A 17,839-nucleotide genomic window follows, 5' to 3' on the forward strand; every position below is an offset into this window, starting at 1 on the left:
TCGGCTCGCCACAACCACTCTAACACTTCCTCTAGAATTCTCTTACCTGTCTGTTAGTACTTTTCAGCATGGTAACCCCCTCCTTTGCCTGTTTCTAGTCTGCTTGTGTGGGACGTGGGGAAGGGAAGAGGAGAAGTGGGAGCCGGCAAAGGTCTTATCCCGCTATCTCCGAGCGCCGGACTTAAGTATATAAAGTCATTTCAAGTCTTCCTACACTGCTCAATTCCATAATTAATACACCTCATACTATATACAGATAACCAACAAGCGAATAACACAATGTCGCAACCCCACTCGCCATATGATCTCAAAATCGCCATCCTCGGCGCTGGTTCGTCTCCCTCTGCCCTCCCTCAACTCATCTACATCCAACAACCCTACCAAAACCTTTCCTCCAAAACCATGCCAAAGCTAACTCTATCAAAGGAATGGGCGGCCTCACCACCGCCCTGGCCCTCGCGCGCGCCGGCTTCAAACACATCGACGTGTACGAATCGGCATCGGACCTCGGGTTCGTGGGCGCCGGCATCCAACTCGCCCCGAACATGGCGCGCGTGCTGGACCGTCTCGATGTCTGGGATGGCATCGCTGCGGAGGCGGTGGATATCAAGGAGACGAGCGTGAGGGGTTTGTATTTCCTTCCCTTCCTACCACATCCTATCCCATCCTATCCTATCATCTGGAAGTGGAGTGAAGTATGGACAATGTGCTAACGATGACAGTCGGCTCCACCAACGACGAACTCGCCCACGTCGATCTGCACGACATCGCGTCCAAATACGCCTACCCGCACATGGTCGGCCACCGCGCGTCGCTGGCCAACGGGCTCTACAAGGGCTGTCTACTACACGAGAGCATCAGGTTCCATTTCGCGACGACAGCGTCGGACATCAACATCTCCTCGACGCCGTCATTCACAGCCACCCCGCGTGACAGCTCTATCCCCGCATACAAAGTGACAGCAGACGTGGTGATCGGCGCCGACGGAATAAAATCCGCTACGCGCAGCGCGATGCTCTCGGCGCTCGGGATCTCGGAGATAGGCGTACAAGACACACAGCAGGCAGCGTACCGGATTATGATCCACGCGGATCAATTGAGGTCGGAGGATTCAGATATCAAGGCTTTGCTGGAGAGTAATAAGGTGGTGCGATGGATCGGGGAGAAGAGACATATTATTGCGTATCCGGTGTCGAACAACAAGATCTACAACCTCTCGACGACGCAGCCGGATACGAACTTCGCCGCCGCGACGAACGCGACGTACACGACGCGCGGGTCGAAGGAGGCGATGATGCGGGTGTTTGGGGACTTCTGCCCCCTGGTGCAGCGGATGCTGGGGTACGTGAGCGAGGGGGAGGTATGTGAGTGGAAGCTGCGGTGTCATGATCGACTGCCGACGTGGGTGTCTGGGAGTGTGGCGCTGGTGGGCGACGCGTGCCATCCGACGCTGCCGCATCTGGCGCAAGGGGCGGCGCAGGCGATTGAGGACGGGGCGGTGCTGGCGGTGGTGTTGGGACGGATGCCGGATGGGAGCGCCGGGAGTGTGCATCGAGCGCTGAAGGCGTATGAGATGGTGAGGAAGGAGAGGGCGTATGCGTTGGTGGACATGGCGGCGGCGTCGGGGAGGGCGTTGCATTTGGGCGACGGCGCGGCCAAGGAGGAGCGCGATAAGCAGTTTGCGGCGCTGAAGCAGGGACGAGGGCCGGTGCCGGATAAGTGGGCGGATGCGGACGTGCAGAAGGAGATCTATGGCTTTGATTGTGTGCAGGAGGCCGAGGAGAGGTTTGGCGAGTATTTCGAGAAGGCGTCGCTATGAGGGTGGTATACATAGATAGAGATGTTATGAAACTCTTGATTAGACAAGCTACCTACTCATTAAAATCATCATGTATGAACTCCAGTTAACTCCACAGGTATGTCCAGTTGCCAAAAAAAGATTGACCGGCAATCTCTACTCCCATTGTCCTGTTCCTCCCAAAGCACCCAGTCGGTTGCCGGCGTGCTTGTTCAGCAACTTCGTGATGTTGGAGCCGCCTGAACGATGCTGCGTGCGCAGCTCCCTCTCGCGCTCTCTCTCGCGAGCAGCCGTATAGTAATTGACCGCTCCCTTCTTGGCCATGGACCCTCCGCCAGACACCGCCGACGCTCGTCGCGAGTCCGACTTGGACGACCCGCCCGTCGAGGAAGAGCCCGTCGTGCTCTTGCGCAGCATGGGAGGTGGTCGGAATCCAATGCCCGAGCCCGGTGCCCCGGATCCAGCGTGGAAGGCAAACCGTGTGCTGGACGCCGACGTAGCCGAATTGGATGACGCTTGTCGAAGGAGTGCAAGACGATCCACCACGGGGCCCTTCGTGCGACGCGGGTGAACGCGTGGAATGGAATCTTCTTGTGGTTCCTCCTCGGCCGGGATGCTATCGAGCTGTTCTTCGCCATGTGCCTCGTCCTCCATGGATGCGTCTTCTTGGAACGAGTCGTATTCGGGTCGCTCCGTGAGGAAAGAGACGCTTTCACGGATCTCCGCAAGCGAGGCAGGTTTCTTGGACATCGCGCTGGCCGGCTTGCGGCGAAGGCTGGGAGGCGGTCGGTTGTAGGTTTCCTCAGCGCTGGCCTCCAGAGGACGCTTTCTCTTGTTGCCGCCCTCGGCCGTCGTGTCTTGTTGCTCGCCGGCATTCACATCCTGCGAGGATGAGTACTCCTGAGATCCGGGGCCCTCCTCGTCCAAGAAATCCAAAACGTCGTCGTCCGAGTCATGATCCTCGATGGTTCGGAAGAATGCCGCTTTCTTGGGGTCGTCGGCGATCTCGCCAACCTTTCCGTCGGCCATGAGGGCGTTCCGCATGCGGGCAAACTCTCGTTGCTTCTGTCGTCGTCGGGCCAAGAGTTCGTCGTCTGAATCATCCAGGTCCATATTATCGTCCTGTCCTCGTCTTCGGCGGAGAGCACCGGTCGTGATGTCCCTCATCAGCTTGGCCACTTGTTTCTCGTCCGTAGTCCTCTGGTGTGCACTGCGATTTGTTAGCATAGAATAGTAGAATGCAAAAGACCAAGACATACGCGTTCAGAGCTGCCAGCTCTTTCTCGTCAACAGTCTCGCCGCTGTTGTCGTTGATCATCTGCCGATCGTACGCATTTTCTTCCTCGTCCTCCTCGTCACTGGCACCTCCCAGACCGGCATATTCGTCTTCGGATTCCTCGGCCGCTTCCTCCACCACGTCCTTGGCTTTGCTCTTCTTCCTATCGAACTCGACGTTGGGCTTCTTCGCCGCTTTCTTCATGACATTGAAGGCGCTGGCATCAATTTCGAACCCACTCTCCTCCTGCTCTTCAATAGCAGAGAGCTCGACTCGGCCGCGTCGCAGGTGCTTCATCTTCCGGTCCGGAACAGGAGAGTTGCTTTGCGACTGTTCCCGTCCGACAAGAACGGTCTCTATGGTTGACGTGGGAGTGCCCATAAATCTCTTCGAAGGGTCGAAAGGAGAGAGGACGAAGCCCTCATCCTGTGTCGGGTCGGGGATCTGAGAGAACTGGGACATCGCTCGTGGCGCAGGAGATTCGGATACTCGGGTGTCGGAGGGAGTGTACCGGGCTAGAAGATCGGTGGTCTGGGCCTGCGGTTCTTGGCTGTCCTTGACAATCATCTGCGAGTCGGACTCTTGCCATTCTCCGCCCCTTTGAGCAGGATCCGGCAAAGAGTGGGGGATCGTTGAAGACGGAGGCTGGCTATCTTGTTGGCTTCCACCCAGGGTGCCTGCAAAGACCTGAGTCAGGCTCATCGTCATATCATTTGAAGGCAGCCCAGGGATCTGGGGTCGTTCCACGGATAATGGTGTGGCATTGATCGGCCTGGCGGGTGTTGTTGGTGCCTGCTCTTCATCCTCGTCGTCTTCGATAACCCGAGTAGGTCGTTTCCGCCGTTGAGTGGGCACCTCAGGTCCCCGGGTGGACATGACTTCACTGCGACCATCTTCCGACTCGTCATCTTCGCCGGCTTCAGAGTCAAACAAGTTATGCTCTTTCTCGCCATCCTCGTCCTCGTCCTCGTCCTCGTCCTCTTGATCCTCTCCATCGCCGTCGGCCTCATCTTCAGAGCCTTCGTAGTCCTCGTCTTCATCGTCATCATCCAGATCACCATCATCTTTCTTAGACGCCGATCTCTCTTGCTTCGCAATGTCCTCTGCTTCCTTTCGAGCTTTTTCCACCAGGTTTTCCAGTTCATCTTCCATCGCGGCGCGCTCAGCCGCTGTTTCGATGATCACGCCTTTCGCTCGGAGTTCGTCGATTTTCTCCTGCCTTTCCTTGGCAGCCTGCTTCTTGGCCTGATATATTAGGGTTGCTGACAGTTCGGCGTTGTTCATGGTGGTGTGACGAGTAGGGGATGTGAGATGAGCCAGAGCTTTGAGTTTGAGCAGAGCAGACGACTCCTGGGTCTTTTTGGCTGGAACATTCTCAAACACGGCGAGACGGCGGGATTTCGCAGGGGACGTAACAACTTCCAGGTCACTGTCCGAGTCGTCCATCTGAGTCTTCGCGACAGCTTGCCGAGAAAGGCGAACATGGACGGAGGGTGCCGTTGCAAGCTTCTTCTTTCCTTTGACGTCCACTGTGTCCGGCGCTGGGTTGGCAGCGTGATCCTCCACTCGTCCTACCACGGGCTCCGGTATTTGCTGAGCCTGCTCGACTAGCTTTTCAAGCGAAGGAATCTGTGGGTTTTGTGCAGCCTCGGTCGAAGCACCGTGAGACGGCTTATCCGAAGGCCCCATGACAGGGGACGTTTGGGGCGTTTCCTTGTTCTTCTGGGCCTCTTCGTCCGAGGAGTTCTGAGAACCATTCGTAGTCGACGAGTTATCCGAAGGTCCCTTCTGCTGCTCCGGCTGCATGAAATTGAATCGAGCCAAGAAACTCTCCTTGGAAATCTTCTTCGATGTCGTCGCCTGATGCGCCAATTGCAGGTTTCGGCTCATCCGCTGCGTTTCGCGATTCATATCCTCCAGAGCCTTGCGACTCGCCTTTCGAGCGGGACGAGCCTGACGCGCTGATCCCCCATCACCCTCCATTTCCATATCCTCGTCCTCGTCCTCGTCATCTGCCGCGGCCAGCTTCGCCGCTTCAGCCCTCTCCTTCTTCTTCTGTCTCTCCTGCTTCTCCTTCTCTTCTCGCTCCGCGCGCTTCTGCGCAATGAGAGCTTCAAACCGCGCGTTCCTCTTCGGCTGCGGTCGATCACTATCGGAGGCATTGTCCTCATTCCGCTCAGAACCAGGCGACATGAACAGCGGCGAGAACGAGCGCGCCCTCGACGGCGTCCGGGCATTATTATCGTCGTCGTCGTCGTCCCGCTCCTCGCTGATCTTCGCCTTCGCCAACCTCCTCCTCGGACCGGCCGTGGGAAGATCATCATCCGACGACCCGGCGGCGTCCTCGTCGCGTTCCTTCTCCTTTAAACTTTTCGAAACCCGCTCCATCGCAGAAACAGGTTCCGTGGACGCGTCGGTCTGATTCTCGGCCTGCAAGCGAGCAGCCATTCGGCCTCTGGGCATGATGATGTCGTCGTCTTCGTCTTCAGCTTCATCTTCGTCGTTCCCTTGGTCGGGTTGCGTCGCGAATGACGGGCGATTGAAGATGCTGGATTTCGTGATCTGGGGTTTCGATTTGGTTTTCGACGTGTTGTCATCGGATTCTGAGTCGCTGTCGAATTGAGCCATCATGGCCTTGATCTTTTGCCCGGGGGTGAGCATGGCGGGCGAATCTGCCGTTCGCGACGCGGAGCGCGTCGATCGGGGTGTAGAGGGGGAGGACATTATGGGAGAGGATTTGGGAATTGGTTTTGATAAATCATTAATTGGGAAGACAGAACATTACTCTTCCATTGAAGAGAAAAAGACAGTAAGTAGAATGGTCGTTGGTCCTCCAGCCCCGTGTGGAAATCAATCAAGGGCGGAGAATCTCCCGTCGTCCCGTCAAGACGCGGCGCGTGTCGGCGCGTCGTATCGCACGTGACCGCGGGGATAAAGCTCCCCGTCAGCTCTTATCACCGGTCATTTGTGATTTGCCTGTCTCTGTTTACACTGGAAATTATACTCTATACTAAATGTTTTGATTCTATTGGAAGATGGAAATGCAAGTAGGCGCTTATCAGTTGTTCACTGTTCAATAGTACAAGCCTCGTTCTTACCTAGAAGTTGAACGCCAACCTAACGCCGCCCTATGTCAAGATACAAGAAAAAGCAACGCTGTATGGAAGTGGCGGTGGATTCTTCCGTCGAGTTCACGCATGATCTCGAGGGATCATCCTGCCCGAAACATTGTTCGTAATCCAACCACATAGGCTGCGTGCGAAATACTGCGGAAGGACTTCTCTTTCGTAATGAAAACATGCAAAGAAAGATGACAGAGAAAAAAGGAAATAAAGTTGACATAAACACGGTGCTTGGGAGTCGAAAAAAACAAGCCGAGCACTAGATTTCAATGTCTATATCTAGATCGAGGGCAGCAATGTTCTCGTCGTCCATGTTCCGATGGCGAATCTTCGCAATGCCTCCCGGGGTGGCCTTCTTCTGGGAGCTAGACGGAGTGGAAGGCTTGCTCGGGGTGTTCGATTTCGGGGCTGCGTCGGAGCCGGTGGCCGGGGTGGCATCGCGGCTGGCATCTCCAGAACCTGGGGTTCCATTGGTGTTCACGTCATAGTGAGTTTTGGCATGGGTGCGGACACGCAAGAAAGGGTTGGCCGTAGCTTCTCCACGAGCCACTGCCGCCGCCGCTTTGCGACTGGCTTTGCGCTCCTCGAGTTGCGCACGACGGACATTCTCGTAGTTGAGTTTCTGGTTGCGCAAGTTCAGCTCCGCAAGACGCTCGTGCTCCGACTGCTTTTTAGCCTGGGGCTTGGCATTGTTGTTGCCATACCCAAGCTTGGGAGTGCCGAGGCTGGCAAGCTCGGCTTGGAGTCGCTCGACTTCGGCATCGTCACCGGCGGCCATAGCAATCTGGAGTTGTTTCTCGTTCTCCAGGCGTCTGATGGTTTTATTTCTGCTGTCCAAGAATCCCTGCTTGCGCAATTTCTCGTTCAATTCCTCGTTGGTGAACTTGTGATTCAGTAGGCGGTTGATGTCGGCCACTTTATCATCAAGCATGGTCTTTGTCGGCATCTTGGCGTCCTCGACAACCAGCGTTTGACGGTATCGATTAAATTCCGCCTACAGAGCGATTAGAGAAGAATGGTCACGCGGGATTGCAAGGCTTACCTCGGTGATTATAGAATCAGAGCAGGCGATGAACGGAAACTCGCGCTCGGATTTACCGTGGGCAACAACGGCATACTGGTTGGTGGTGAAAGTACGGCCATTTGCGGTCTCCATACCGTAAGGTTTGCCTTCGCTGAACCCTGTAGACAGTTAGACGATCATGTCAAAGAGCCTGGTAGATGTATGCATGACTGCGCTGTACGTACTCTTGATCGAGCAGAGTCGATACTCGTTGAGACCGGTATCGCGATTAGGGCCGATATTGACACGAACAAAGCAGCCAGAGATAGCATCGTCAAAGCCGGGGTAGAAGCAGACCTGAGCGAAGTTGGTGCGACCCACGCGAGCCCGGTTCAAGTCACGAAGATCGGCAGGTGGATCGTCCTTGGGAGGCGACGGGGAACGATCGCGATCGGCCCATTCAACTTCGCTCTCGCCTTCCGCATCGTCGTCATCCGAGACTTGGTCGTCCCTCGAGCGAGACTTGGCGTCTTTGACGGCGGGTTCACGACGACGGAGCTCATCACGCTTGCCCTTCTGCTCACGCTGTCGCTTGTAGGCCTGGATGGCATCGGAAGTCTCGCCGACCTTGCGACCACCCAGGGTCGTCTTCTGGCGGGAGCTCTTGCGATTGCCGTCCTCCAGGTTGGCGGCGCTGGCCTTGCGCTTGTTCTTTTTCGCTTGACGGGCTTCTTCACGTTCGCGGGAGGCGAGGAGTCGGCGGAGAGCGAGGTCCTGGTTGTGGCGGTCAACCTGTTGTGCTCTCTCCGAGAGGATCTGCTCGCGCTGGATTTCGGGCATGGCCATGATATCCTCTTTGTCTTTGGACGAGTGGTACAGTTTGTCGTATGCGAAAATGGGGCCGTCGTCTTCAGCACCGTGAGCGGATCCTTCAGAGTCAGAACCAGAGTCGGATTCGGACATGGAAGCAGAGTCAAGAGAGTGGTGGGACTCGTCCCCAGACCTATTGTCCAGCGACAACATGTAAGTCAAGCGCTCATTGGTGCGTGGGCTCTTTTACACAACGGGGACATAATAGGGGAGGCTGGAGACCACAACCATCGTCAAACTTACAATTCACCATCTTCCTCGTCATCCTTTCTCGATTTCCGGCCCCGTCGAACGGGTTTGGCGGTTCCTTTGCGGCCCATGGTCGATGAGGTGGCTGGGGATCGTGGGGAGGATGAAGGAGAAGGTGAGTTCCCCTTCTGGTTGGGGGGAGGAGAGGCCTCCTCATCGGAGGCGTCATCCCCCGCCAGAGCGAGCAGTTCGGCATCCAAGTCGTCGGCCATAGTGAATTTGCTCGAGCGGTTGCCTTATAATTCAGGTACCGTAGACGTCACCAGCCAGGCAGGTGCAACGCCGCCTGCGATCCAGGAAGAGCCCGCTAACCAAGAGGCAAAGAGCGGATTTCCCCTTTCCACTCTCACACAATGCGCAGCCGAGAAAACAGTGTCCTCGCCGGCCAGAATCCTGTTTTTTTCAAATCGCAATATGCTGATATATAGGGTAGATGACTTGTACAGATCCCTTGGCAGGGTATACTCGGCGCAATATAGAACAGATGGCGTATAGATGGCCGGAGAGGGAGGGCAGGACGGGTGGCGGAGAGCAGGAGGTGAGTGAATTGCAAGAGAAAAGAACAATTGATTCGTCTTGATCCGCCATGACGTCCAGTCCAGGGATGGCGTGCCAAGCCGCGCTCCGCTAAGCGCGCGTCTGCGGGATTGATCGGATTGGACCACCTCGGAATGTTCGTGAGAGCTTCCGTCTTTCGTGCTGCTTAAATGCTCTTCTTTTCTTTTTTTGACCTGGTGCTGCAGAGTGTTAACCTGGCAGGGAATACAACAGTCACACACTCACAATGAAATCCTTAATGGCGCTGCGACGCGCGCCACTCACATCTTCCCTGCACCGGTCATCTCCCTTGTTACTGGATTTCCTCGCTCCCTCAGCCCTAAGACAAACCTCTCGCCAGTACAACTCGACAGCCTCGAAGCAGACCGCAGTGGCTGGTCATAACCCCGACCATGCCTCTCATTCCGGCTCCTCAAAGCCGAAATACGTCCTCAGCCCGCAGCAACGCGAATTCATGAACAGCGCCCTCCGAGTCAACCAGGCCGGCGAACTCGCCGCCACCCTAATCTACACCGCGCAAACGCCACAGGTGGTGCGGTCTCACCCCCACCTGCGACCCTTGATGAAGCACATGTACGACCAGGAGGCCGGGCACCTGTCCACCTTCAACAATCTTATCGCCAAGCATCGCGTGCGACCAACGGCGATGTACCCCGTCTGGGAAATGGCGGCCAGCTTTCTCGGCTGGTCCACCGGAGCCATGGGGCGAGAGGCAGCCATGGCCTGCACGGAAGCGGTCGAGACAGAAATTGGCTCGCATTACAATGAACAGGTGCGAGAGATTTTGTCGTGGCAGGACGAGGCGGAGAAACGAGGCGAGGAGCTGGACGACGAGCTGAAGGATATGCTGGCGACATTCCGACGCATCCGGGACGAGGAGTTGGAACACTTGGATCATGCCGTGGAGAATGATGCCAAAGAGGCGCAACCGTACGACCCATTGGTTAATGTCATCCGGTTAGGCTGTCGGGCAGCGATCAAGATCAGCGAGAAGGTATGATCGCGAGTGGTGGGGGTCCAGTCATTTGCGTGTTTCAATATTTAGAAGAGCTCTTTTATGCTGCTATTGTACAGTACGACACTTATGTCTTTCAAATGTATCATATTCATCATTTCTTTCCGTTTCTTCAGCTATGTACTGTATGGGTCGGGATCTTTTCGAAACCCGAATCTGTCTATCATAATCTATCGAACCACAGGGTATAATCTTCAACCACGTCAAACCAGCGTATTTATCATCCTCTAATTCTGAGCCCCGGAGTTCTCCTTCTCCAAGTACTCCACGAATCCCTTCGAGAACCGCACCACCTGTCGGTACACCTCCTCAAACCCATTAACGCCACCATAGTACGGATCCTGCACCACCTCTCCGCCACCCACGCGATCATGCAAGATCCCGCCAGCACCAAAGTCTCCAAACAGGCGCACCTCAGCAACCTTGGCGCCGGCTTCCCCGCTCGCCGCAAGCGCCGCGGCGGTGGCTCCCCGAGTGCCCTTGCCACCGCGCGAGGCCGCGCCGCCGGACTTGTTCATCGACGCGAGGACGGATTCGCGGGTATCCAGGAGGTCACGGAGATTGTGCTTGTCCATGGCGAGCAGGAAGTCGAAGTTCAGGAAGTCCTCCTTGGTCACTTTGCGGGCGGCGTGCTGGTACTCCGTGATGCCGTGCTTGCGCAGAGTCGACATGGTGCGCGAGTCGGGGGGCTCCATAACATGGTATGCGCCTGTCCCGGCGGAGCCGATCTCATCGATCAGAGGGTGGGAGGCGGCCACGTCCCGGAAGACACCTTCGGCCATGGGGGACCGGCCTAGACTGGTCAATCCGGGGCATTTGGTGGGGTGAGAATCGGATAAAGCATTGCGGGGACTTACAGATGTTCCCCAGGCAGACGAAGAGGACATTGACCTTGGGGCTGGAGGAAGCTGAGTTCGTCATCTTGAGTGATCGCGTAGGAGAGCTCAATGGGGGGATGAACAGAGGATGCGAGATGACGGATTGGCGGGGTTTCGCCGCAGAATTCTTTATCGATAGCGATTTGGCCCGTGCGGGCTCTCACGGGCCCTCGGTAGGGCTACGGCAATCGCCACCTGGACTGGCTACGAAGCATGTCTGCTGAGTGTGTGCAATCGGAGAGGGAAGACATTGGTCGCTTTTCCTCAAGCACCGAGTATCTGGGGCTATCTGAGTAATATGGCTCCTTGGTTACGGGGATCTACGAAGTAGGTATACGCAGCACAGTCAACAGTAGTCGAGACACACGCTGACGGGCCGGCCCCGAGTGTGCCTAGGGAATGCAGGTTTGTGGGGGGCATCTGACAGAGTATTGAGAATGTCTCAACGGATGCTCCTCGAGGGGAATTATTTCTAGCCATGATTGGTTTGGCCCAACGTACATGCTGTGCCTTGCCGCATGCTTGTACGACCACTGAGATATATAACCGGGCCTCAGTCAGAAATGTTCGTTCAAGACAGAATGTGGGATTAGCCTACCAAACATTTCTGCTTTGCTAATCGTCTACTTCTGGAAGTACAGTCTAAGTGGTAAGGCACCGGGCAAACCAGGAGTAGAGCGTAAGGCAAGCCCTGTCAGCCGTAGTTCGTACAATTGCCCGATCCCGGTATAGTCTAAGAATAGAACTATGACGTTGCAGCGAAGGCAGCGAGATTATTGCACGGTAATTATTCTCGGATATTTTTGATAATCCTTTCTTCTCGTATTGGCCGACTCTTTCCATCATTAGGCTACCGCAAAGATATAAAAAGAATGACAGTGCAAACCTTTTCTCCCATCCAAGGAACCGCCACAGTCAACTGTGGCAGTGAACAGGGACGGACAGCCGCCGTTGGCCCAGTGATGGTCGGTGGAGACTGCGACGGTCCATGGAGCAACGCAACTCGAACCACGGGCGGTGGGCAAGGCTTTGTTTCAAGAATGTTGTCTGGGATTTTGATCTGGATGGGATGTCTGGGGTTCTAGCTGGGGGGAAGCTGTAACCTTCAACCTTCACCCTGGAGATTATATGCTTGTCAGAGTCAACAAGGATAATAGCCATAACCATAAAACCCCGTAATAATCATAATAATATGGTCACAATCATAACAAAAAGACAAAGGAAGTGGGTCTCACATGACGACGACGTGACCATCTTTCCGTGCCTTTTCCACCTCCACTTCCCTCTGTTGCCCTCGTCATAATTAATCTCTCTTAATCTTTAATCTATCGGAAAACCCACCGTATCTGATCGTCCCCCTCGCCCCGGTTCCTTGGTCAACGAAGCCACTACACTGCCGCTCGTTTTTCGTGTTCTGTCCATGATCACTTTGTAGTCCCAGGCGCCACTTCTCCCAAAAAAAGGGCTCCATCCTAAACATTTGATTGATCCTTTGCTTTTTCTTTTTCTTTCATCCGATTCCCTCCCCATCCCGCGGATATTAATCGCTCCTCATATTTGCGCTCCATCCTCATCTCGTGCCCCCTCCCCTTTTTCCTTCTGTCTGCCTATCACTGTCGCTGAAACTCCTGCCGAGAAAAACGGAGCTTGGGGCTATCGAAGCGACCTGAACGCTTGTTCTCACATTCCACCCGCGCTCCTGGCGCAATCTCCCTCCGCAAGCCGTTTGCCCAGGAATTCTCAAGGGGCCTCCCATTGGAATAACCGTCCAAACCATGTCCTACAATCGCCTGGGTTAGTCTAGCTCCGTATCCCTTTCATTGTCGTCGTGCGCCTTAAGCTTTCTGGGTCTGCGCTGCCGTGGATTGTCGCGCATTAATCCCCCCATTCTCCGCATCAAGTCTGCCTGAAACTCTAGTTGGCGGGGAATTTCTCCTGCTAGGGGTCAATTATTTCTCAGGGTGAACCTCGTTCAAATGCACGCAGATTCTTGTCGCTGCGATTCGTTCTGACTTCTGTTTCACCTGCTGTCGTTTTTTGTTGTCTTTCTTGCCTTGCGTCCCACGCGCTCGGTCCAGCCTCTGTATACTTACGATTGACCTCTAGGAGACCCCTACGGGGAAGACGACGGTCGCTCCCCAATCATGAATCCCAGTCAACTCTCCGCGCGATCGCCCTCGCCGGGTCGGCCGTTGAACGGCTACCAACTGTCCGATAACCCTTACGGACCGCCGGCGCCTCTCCCTATGCCGTCTACTGACCGATTGGCTGAACAACCTACCGTGAGAATCAACCCGAACTTGTGTGTACTGGTCGGATATGGAGAATCGACTGACAGGTGTTGCGTGCTAGTATTCCGTGGAACGACTTCCGAACTCCTACGGCCATAACGAACATTACGACGAGCGGCATCCCGCTGGCACCTATCCGGGCTACGAATATTCCCTGAACCCCGAAGCCCACCACGATGCTTACTATACCCAACCCTACCATCCCGCTGTTACTCCCGAAGATGATTACGACCTGGGCCAGTACCCCGAGCACCAGAATGCTTACAACGATGACCGGGTTCCCATGATCCAGCCTGAAAACCCATTTGGACCCGATCCCTATAGCGATGAGTACCACGATGAGCCACCGATCGAGGCTACCCCCAGCCCAGCTCCACTGCGCCGATGGAAGACGGTGAAGGAAGTGCAGCTGTTCAACGGTAACCTCGTTCTCGACTGTCCCATCGCGCCGAAACTGCTCAACCAGGTTCCGCACGCCGAGCCCCCGGGCCGTGACGAGTTCACGCATATGCGTTACTCGGCAGCGACTTGTGACCCGGCGGACTTCTACGACGAGCGCTTTACGCTGCGACAGAAGCTCTTCGCCAAGCCCCGACACACGGAATTGTTCATTGTGATCACGATGTACAATGAAGATGACTTTCTCTTTGCGCGCACTTTGATTGGTGTGTTCAAGAACATCGAGCACATGTGTTCGAGGACGCAGAGCAAGACCTGGGGCAAGGACGCGTGGAAGAAGATCGTGGTCTGCGTTATCAGCGATGGTCGTGCCAAGATCAACCCGCGCACGCGTGCGCTGCTGGCTGGTTTGGGTGTTTACCAGGACGGAATCGCCAAACAGCAGGTCAACGGCAAGGATGTCACGGCGCATATTTACGAGTACACGACCCAAGTGGGTCTCGAGCTGAAGGGCACCCAGGTCCACATGAAGCAGCGCTCTGGCGTTCCCGTGCAGATGCTCTTCTGTTTGAAGGAAAAGAACCAGAAGAAGATCAACTCGCATCGTTGGTTCTTCCAGGCCTTCGGGCGGGTGCTCGACCCTAACATTTGCGTGCTTCTCGATGCCGGAACGAAGCCTGGAAAGGACTCGATCTACCATCTGTGGAAGGCCTTCGACGTTGAACCGATGTGCGGAGGAGCCTGTGGTGAGATCAAGGTCATGTTGTCGCACGGAAAGAAGCTGCTGAACCCGCTGGTGGCGGGACAGAACTTCGAGTACAAGCTCAGTAACATTTTGGACAAGCCTTTGGAATCGTCGTTCGGGTTCATTACTGTGCTTCCCGGTGCCTTCTCCGCCTACCGATACGTCGCATTGCAAAACGACAAGAACGGCCAGGGTCCCTTGGAGCGGTACTTCATGGGTGAAAAGATGCATGGTGCCAATGCCGGTATTTTCACGGCCAACATGTACCTTGCCGAGGATCGAATTCTGTGTTTCGAGATTGTCACCAAGCGGAACTGCCGCTGGCTTCTCCAATACGTCAAGTCTTCCACGGGTGAGACTGATGTGCCCGACCGCATGGCCGAGTTCATCCTCCAGCGTCGTCGATGGTTGAACGGTAGTTTCTTCGCCGCTGTCTATGCGATTGCCCATTTCTACCAGATCTGGAGAAGCGACCATAGTCATCTGCGCAAGTTCATGCTTCTGATTGAATTCATCTACCAGACCATCAACATGCTGTTTGCTTGGTTTGGAATTGTAAGCGTCCTTGCTTATTTTGTGCGTGTTCGCGTGCTAACTGAAATTTCTCGCAGGGCAACTTCTTCCTGGTTTTCCACATTCTTACAACGTATCTTGGTTCTGAGGATCTTCTCAACACGGTTGGAAAAGTGCTTGGGGTGGTCTTCGAATGGCTCTATCTTGCAACTCTGGTGACATGTTTCGTGCTAGCCTTGGGTAATCGACCGGGTGGTTCCAATAAGTTCTACATGACTATGGTGTACTTCTGGATCGGTATCATGATATACCTGGCATTCGCAGCTGTCTTTGTCACGGTGAAGTCTATCCAGAAAGAGGTGTCAAAGGGCGACTTTACGTTCTCGACACTGTTTACCAACACGACGTTCTTCTCCATCATTGTCTCACTCGGGTCAACCTATGTCATGTGGTTCATCGCGTCGTTCATTTTCCTCGATCCCTGGCACATGTTCACTTCGGTAGGTGCATGTCAGACCCAACTCTGCGACTATTTACTAATTGCAACAGTTCATCCAATACATCCTGCTCACTCCGACCTACATCAACGTGCTGAACATTTACGCCTTCTGTAACACGCACGATATCACCTGGGGTACCAAAGGAGATGACAAGGCAGAGAAATTGCCCTCGGCCAACCTCAAGCCCGGCGGCAAGGTGGATGTCAACATTCCTCAGGATGACGGCGACCTGAACGCGCAGTACGACGCCGAGCTGGCCAAATTCGCCCAGAAGCCTCCCAAGGAAGTGGAGGTTGTTCCGGAAGAGGAAAAACAGGCCGATTATTACAAGGGATTCCGAAGTGCCGTCGTGTTGGCCTGGGTGTTCTGCAACTTCGCCCTGGCCGCCGTTGTGCTGAGCGCGGCGGGACTGGACGAGCTCGACAGCAGCGACGACAGCGAGTCCAACGACAACGAGCGCGCCGAGATCTACATGGCCGTTGTGCTGTGGAGTGTGGCTGGTTTGTCGATCTTCAAGTTCATGGGTGCGATGTGGTACTTGGTCGTCCGAATGGTAAGTCTGTCCTGCTATATTCTAGCGAATCAATGCTGACAATGTCCACAGTTCCGAGGTGTTTGATCCGCACGTGTACTATGATATATGCCAGCATGCGATTTTCTTTTTGTGATAGATAGATGTTTTGTTTGATCTTGATTACCACTGCAGGCTCATGTGGTATTCCGATACGATGTCTCATGATGCTGATGGCATGGCGAACATACCCAGTGCTTACTTATGTTATGTTATAAATATTGATAACGTCAGAACAATGCAATGATGTACACTATGATTGACGGTTAGTCGAGTTTGATTGTTCTCACCCCGTGGATTCGAGAATTGCCAATTGTCTTTTGCTCGTGGTGTCTTGGCTTATAATGTCAAGACCAGCGAAACACTGTATCAACTAGCATCATTGGTCTAGTGGTAGAATTCGTCGTTGCCATCGACGAGGCCCGTGTTCGATTCACGGATGATGCATTCTTTTTGCTTTTCTTCCAGACTTCCCTGGATGAATTACCTGCCCTTTCCCTTCTTCCTTTTGTTGATTCTTCTTCTCTCTCCTGTTCCTTTTTGCTGCCCCGAAAAATACATCCGAATTGTATCTAAACTTCTATAATCCAACGCCAACTCTACATATCCACCTTTCTTACTATCCACCACAACCAAGAGCGAATTAGGCATATCACCTACTAAATAATATAAAACTACACTAGCCAGCTAGCTCCAAATATATACAAACATCTCAACCCTTCTTAACCACCCAAACAGGCCCCCCCCCCCCAAGAGTGTATGATCAAGACCCCTTCGACTTGACACAAATACCAATTCCCCCCAGCACAAGTGCCATGCCCAACCACGTCTCCTTCTCAATGACCTTCCGTTCAACATACCACTCCCCGAGCACGGTGAAGAGGAAGGCACTCGAGTTTGCCAACGGCACGGTCAGAGATAGTTCTACCAATCGCATGTCCATTAGCATCATCATTCATTCGCAACTCACCACCCACCAGTCATTAGATTGACACGATGAGACCGCACAGAAAACACAAGAAACAGAGCAGGGGACAATGCATACCATGTTTCCCAACAAGCAGAAAAAACCACACACTCCCTGTTAGATTAATAACCAGGGGGATGGCATACGCCGGAGTCCGGAGCAGATTGACAACGGTCCAAAAGATAGCGGTCACTTTCGTCTTGATCCAGCTTGATTTCTGCCTCGTAGCCCGGCTCTGGTTCTGGCTTCCCTGGTCCCGATCCATCCACGCCGGACGCGCCTCCGGAGGTGGATGATCTTCCGATTCATCCTCTTCCGATTCCGACGCGGCACCTTCGCGCAGCGGCTCCGTCTCCTGCTCCGAGTGCGCTTCCCCACGATGTCTCTGCTGTCGGGACTGAAGTTCCTGCTCTTCCGTTTCGTCTAGGTCTTGGGTGTTCGAAGAGGAGGGGTCTTGCGACTGCTGATGGAGCTCCTGGCGCGCGTTGAAGTCTGCAGCGGCGCGGCGGATGAAAGGGGTCGTGAAGCCCCATGCGACGCCGACGAGGAGGAAGGAGAGGACGTAGTTGAAGATAGGGGGTTGGTCGGTGGTCGGGGGGGAGGTGTCGGGGTCCATTGTTGATTTTTGTTTCGTTTTCTGGGGGAGGGCTAGAAGGGAGTTGGGGATTGCGGAGAGAGTTGGAGAGGTGTTTGAATGGTTGCGGGAGCTGGTGTAGTTAGTTGATGGGTTGCGATAAGATAGGAGTTGTGCTGGGTGATTAGTCATTATGCATAGAGACGGGTTATGCAGATGTTTATGCAGGAAAGTAAGTAGGACTTTCAACACTGAATTGATTTGAACCGAGGTCTATGTCTGGTACGACAATTATAGCTCTTCAAGGGAATGAAAGTAACTGACTAAGTGCTGTGTGTTTTCTGCGCGACCTGTTCATACGTAGACAATCGTGTCCGTCTGTATATTTCTGGTCGAACAGATAAATTGGGATCTACGGATTCAAATTATATACATGCTTCTTTAATACACTGCAAGTAGTCCTATATGCGAAGAAACATTAATCTTAAGCCGTTGACTCATTGAACTTCA

The 17,839-nt window shown here is 54.2% G+C and overlaps 7 protein-coding genes and 1 non-coding gene across 8 annotated transcripts; 4 read left to right on the forward strand and 4 right to left on the reverse strand.

The window, feature by feature from the left end:
* Positions 1-279: 279 nt before the first annotated feature.
* P170DRAFT_500444 (putative monooxygenase) lies at positions 280-1,819 on the forward strand (the record flags this gene model as incomplete). Its single annotated transcript, XM_024854149.1, has 3 exons — positions 280-331; positions 427-627; positions 723-1,819. The coding sequence occupies 3 exons, from the start codon at positions 280-282 to the stop codon at positions 1,817-1,819; spliced, it is 1,350 nt and encodes a 449-aa protein (XP_024701095.1).
* Positions 1,820-1,877: 58 nt separating this feature from the next.
* Positions 1,878-5,906, reverse strand: P170DRAFT_414332 (uncharacterized protein). The gene is made up of 2 exons (XM_024847013.1): positions 3,058-5,906; positions 1,878-3,008 (listed from the first exon to the last, which is right to left on the reverse strand). Exons 1-2 carry the CDS (start codon positions 5,796-5,798, stop codon positions 1,955-1,957), a joined length of 3,795 nt encoding a protein of 1,264 aa, XP_024701096.1. The 5' UTR covers positions 5,799-5,906; the 3' UTR covers positions 1,878-1,954.
* Positions 5,907-6,319: 413 nt separating this feature from the next.
* P170DRAFT_252775 (RNA polymerase-associated protein) lies at positions 6,320-8,488 on the reverse strand. The gene is made up of 4 exons (XM_024843034.1): positions 8,298-8,488; positions 7,445-8,202; positions 7,239-7,378; positions 6,320-7,190 (listed from the first exon to the last, which is right to left on the reverse strand). Exons 2-4 carry the CDS (start codon positions 8,160-8,162, stop codon positions 6,456-6,458), a joined length of 1,593 nt encoding a protein of 530 aa, XP_024701097.1. The 5' UTR covers positions 8,163-8,202; positions 8,298-8,488; the 3' UTR covers positions 6,320-6,455.
* Positions 8,489-9,014: 526 nt separating this feature from the next.
* P170DRAFT_439512 (demethoxyubiquinone hydroxylase family protein) lies at positions 9,015-10,214 on the forward strand. Its single transcript, XM_024849855.1, has one exon. The coding sequence runs from the start codon at positions 9,115-9,117 to the stop codon at positions 9,874-9,876; it is 762 nt and encodes a 253-aa protein (XP_024701098.1). The 5' UTR covers positions 9,015-9,114; the 3' UTR covers positions 9,877-10,214.
* On the reverse strand, positions 9,964-10,864 carry ltpA (tyrosine protein phosphatase LTP1). The gene is made up of 2 exons (XM_024849856.1): positions 10,749-10,864; positions 9,964-10,684 (listed from the first exon to the last, which is right to left on the reverse strand). Exons 1-2 carry the CDS (start codon positions 10,810-10,812, stop codon positions 10,119-10,121), a joined length of 630 nt encoding a protein of 209 aa, XP_024701099.1. The 5' UTR covers positions 10,813-10,864; the 3' UTR covers positions 9,964-10,118.
* A 1,866-nt stretch (positions 10,865-12,730) lies between these two features.
* On the forward strand, positions 12,731-15,902 carry chsA (chitin synthase class I). The gene is made up of 4 exons (XM_024843033.1): positions 12,731-13,051; positions 13,122-14,759; positions 14,816-15,217; positions 15,267-15,902. Exons 1-4 carry the CDS (start codon positions 12,914-12,916, stop codon positions 15,807-15,809), a joined length of 2,721 nt encoding a protein of 906 aa, XP_024701100.1. The 5' UTR covers positions 12,731-12,913; the 3' UTR covers positions 15,810-15,902.
* A 262-nt stretch (positions 15,903-16,164) lies between these two features.
* On the forward strand, positions 16,165-16,235 carry P170DRAFT_t159. The gene has a single exon. It is a non-coding gene; the product is annotated as a tRNA-Gly (tRNA).
* Positions 16,236-16,540: 305 nt separating this feature from the next.
* On the reverse strand, positions 16,541-17,444 carry P170DRAFT_458048 (uncharacterized protein). Its single transcript, XM_024851760.1, has 2 exons — positions 16,834-17,444; positions 16,541-16,712 (listed from the first exon to the last, which is right to left on the reverse strand). Exons 1-2 carry the CDS (start codon positions 17,369-17,371, stop codon positions 16,552-16,554), a joined length of 699 nt encoding a protein of 232 aa, XP_024701101.1. The 5' UTR covers positions 17,372-17,444; the 3' UTR covers positions 16,541-16,551.
* Between the last annotated feature and the right edge of the window lie 395 nt (positions 17,445-17,839).

The sequence above is a fragment of the Aspergillus steynii genome (genome assembly GCF_002849105.1).
Source record: "Aspergillus steynii IBT 23096 chromosome Unknown P170scaffold_7, whole genome shotgun sequence".
NCBI lineage: Eukaryota > Fungi > Ascomycota > Eurotiomycetes > Eurotiales > Aspergillaceae > Aspergillus > Aspergillus steynii.

What these genes read in the sequence shown, in the direction of transcription:
- P170DRAFT_414332 (XM_024847013.1), bottom strand. Translation starts at nt 5,798, where the DNA reads ATGTCCTCCCCCTCTACACCCCGATCGACGCGCTCCGCGTCGCGAACG. An exon ending in GAGCTGGCAGCTCTGAACGC is followed by an intron (nt 3,009 to 3,057) that starts GTATGTCTTGGT and finishes AACAAATCGCAG; the next exon opens with TGCACACCAGAGGACTACGG.
- P170DRAFT_252775 (XM_024843034.1), bottom strand. Translation starts at nt 8,162, where the DNA reads ATGTCCGAATCCGACTCTGGTTCTGACTCTGAAGGATCCGCTCACGGT. An exon ending in TCGACTCTGCTCGATCAAGA is followed by an intron (nt 7,379 to 7,444) that starts GTACGTACAGCG and finishes AACTGTCTACAG; the next exon opens with GGTTCAGCGAAGGCAAACCT. An exon ending in CTGATTCTATAATCACCGAG is followed by an intron (nt 7,191 to 7,238) that starts GTAAGCCTTGCA and finishes ATCGCTCTGTAG; the next exon opens with GCGGAATTTAATCGATACCG.
- P170DRAFT_439512 (XM_024849855.1), top strand. Translation starts at nt 9,115, where the DNA reads ATGGCGCTGCGACGCGCGCCACTCACATCTTCCCTGCACCGGTCATCT.
- ltpA (XM_024849856.1), bottom strand. Translation starts at nt 10,812, where the DNA reads ATGACGAACTCAGCTTCCTCCAGCCCCAAGGTCAATGTCCTCTTCGTC. An exon ending in CGTCTGCCTGGGGAACATCT is followed by an intron (nt 10,685 to 10,748) that starts GTAAGTCCCCGC and finishes TGACCAGTCTAG; the next exon opens with GCCGGTCCCCCATGGCCGAA.
- chsA (XM_024843033.1), top strand. Translation starts at nt 12,914, where the DNA reads ATGAATCCCAGTCAACTCTCCGCGCGATCGCCCTCGCCGGGTCGGCCG. An exon ending in TGTTTGCTTGGTTTGGAATT is followed by an intron (nt 14,760 to 14,815) that starts GTAAGCGTCCTT and finishes AATTTCTCGCAG; the next exon opens with GGCAACTTCTTCCTGGTTTT. An exon ending in CCTGGCACATGTTCACTTCG is followed by an intron (nt 15,218 to 15,266) that starts GTAGGTGCATGT and finishes TAATTGCAACAG; the next exon opens with TTCATCCAATACATCCTGCT.
- P170DRAFT_458048 (XM_024851760.1), bottom strand. Translation starts at nt 17,371, where the DNA reads ATGGACCCCGACACCTCCCCCCCGACCACCGACCAACCCCCTATCTTC. An exon ending in TCTGCTTGTTGGGAAACATG is followed by an intron (nt 16,713 to 16,833) that starts GTATGCATTGTC and finishes TGCGATTGGTAG; the next exon opens with AACTATCTCTGACCGTGCCG.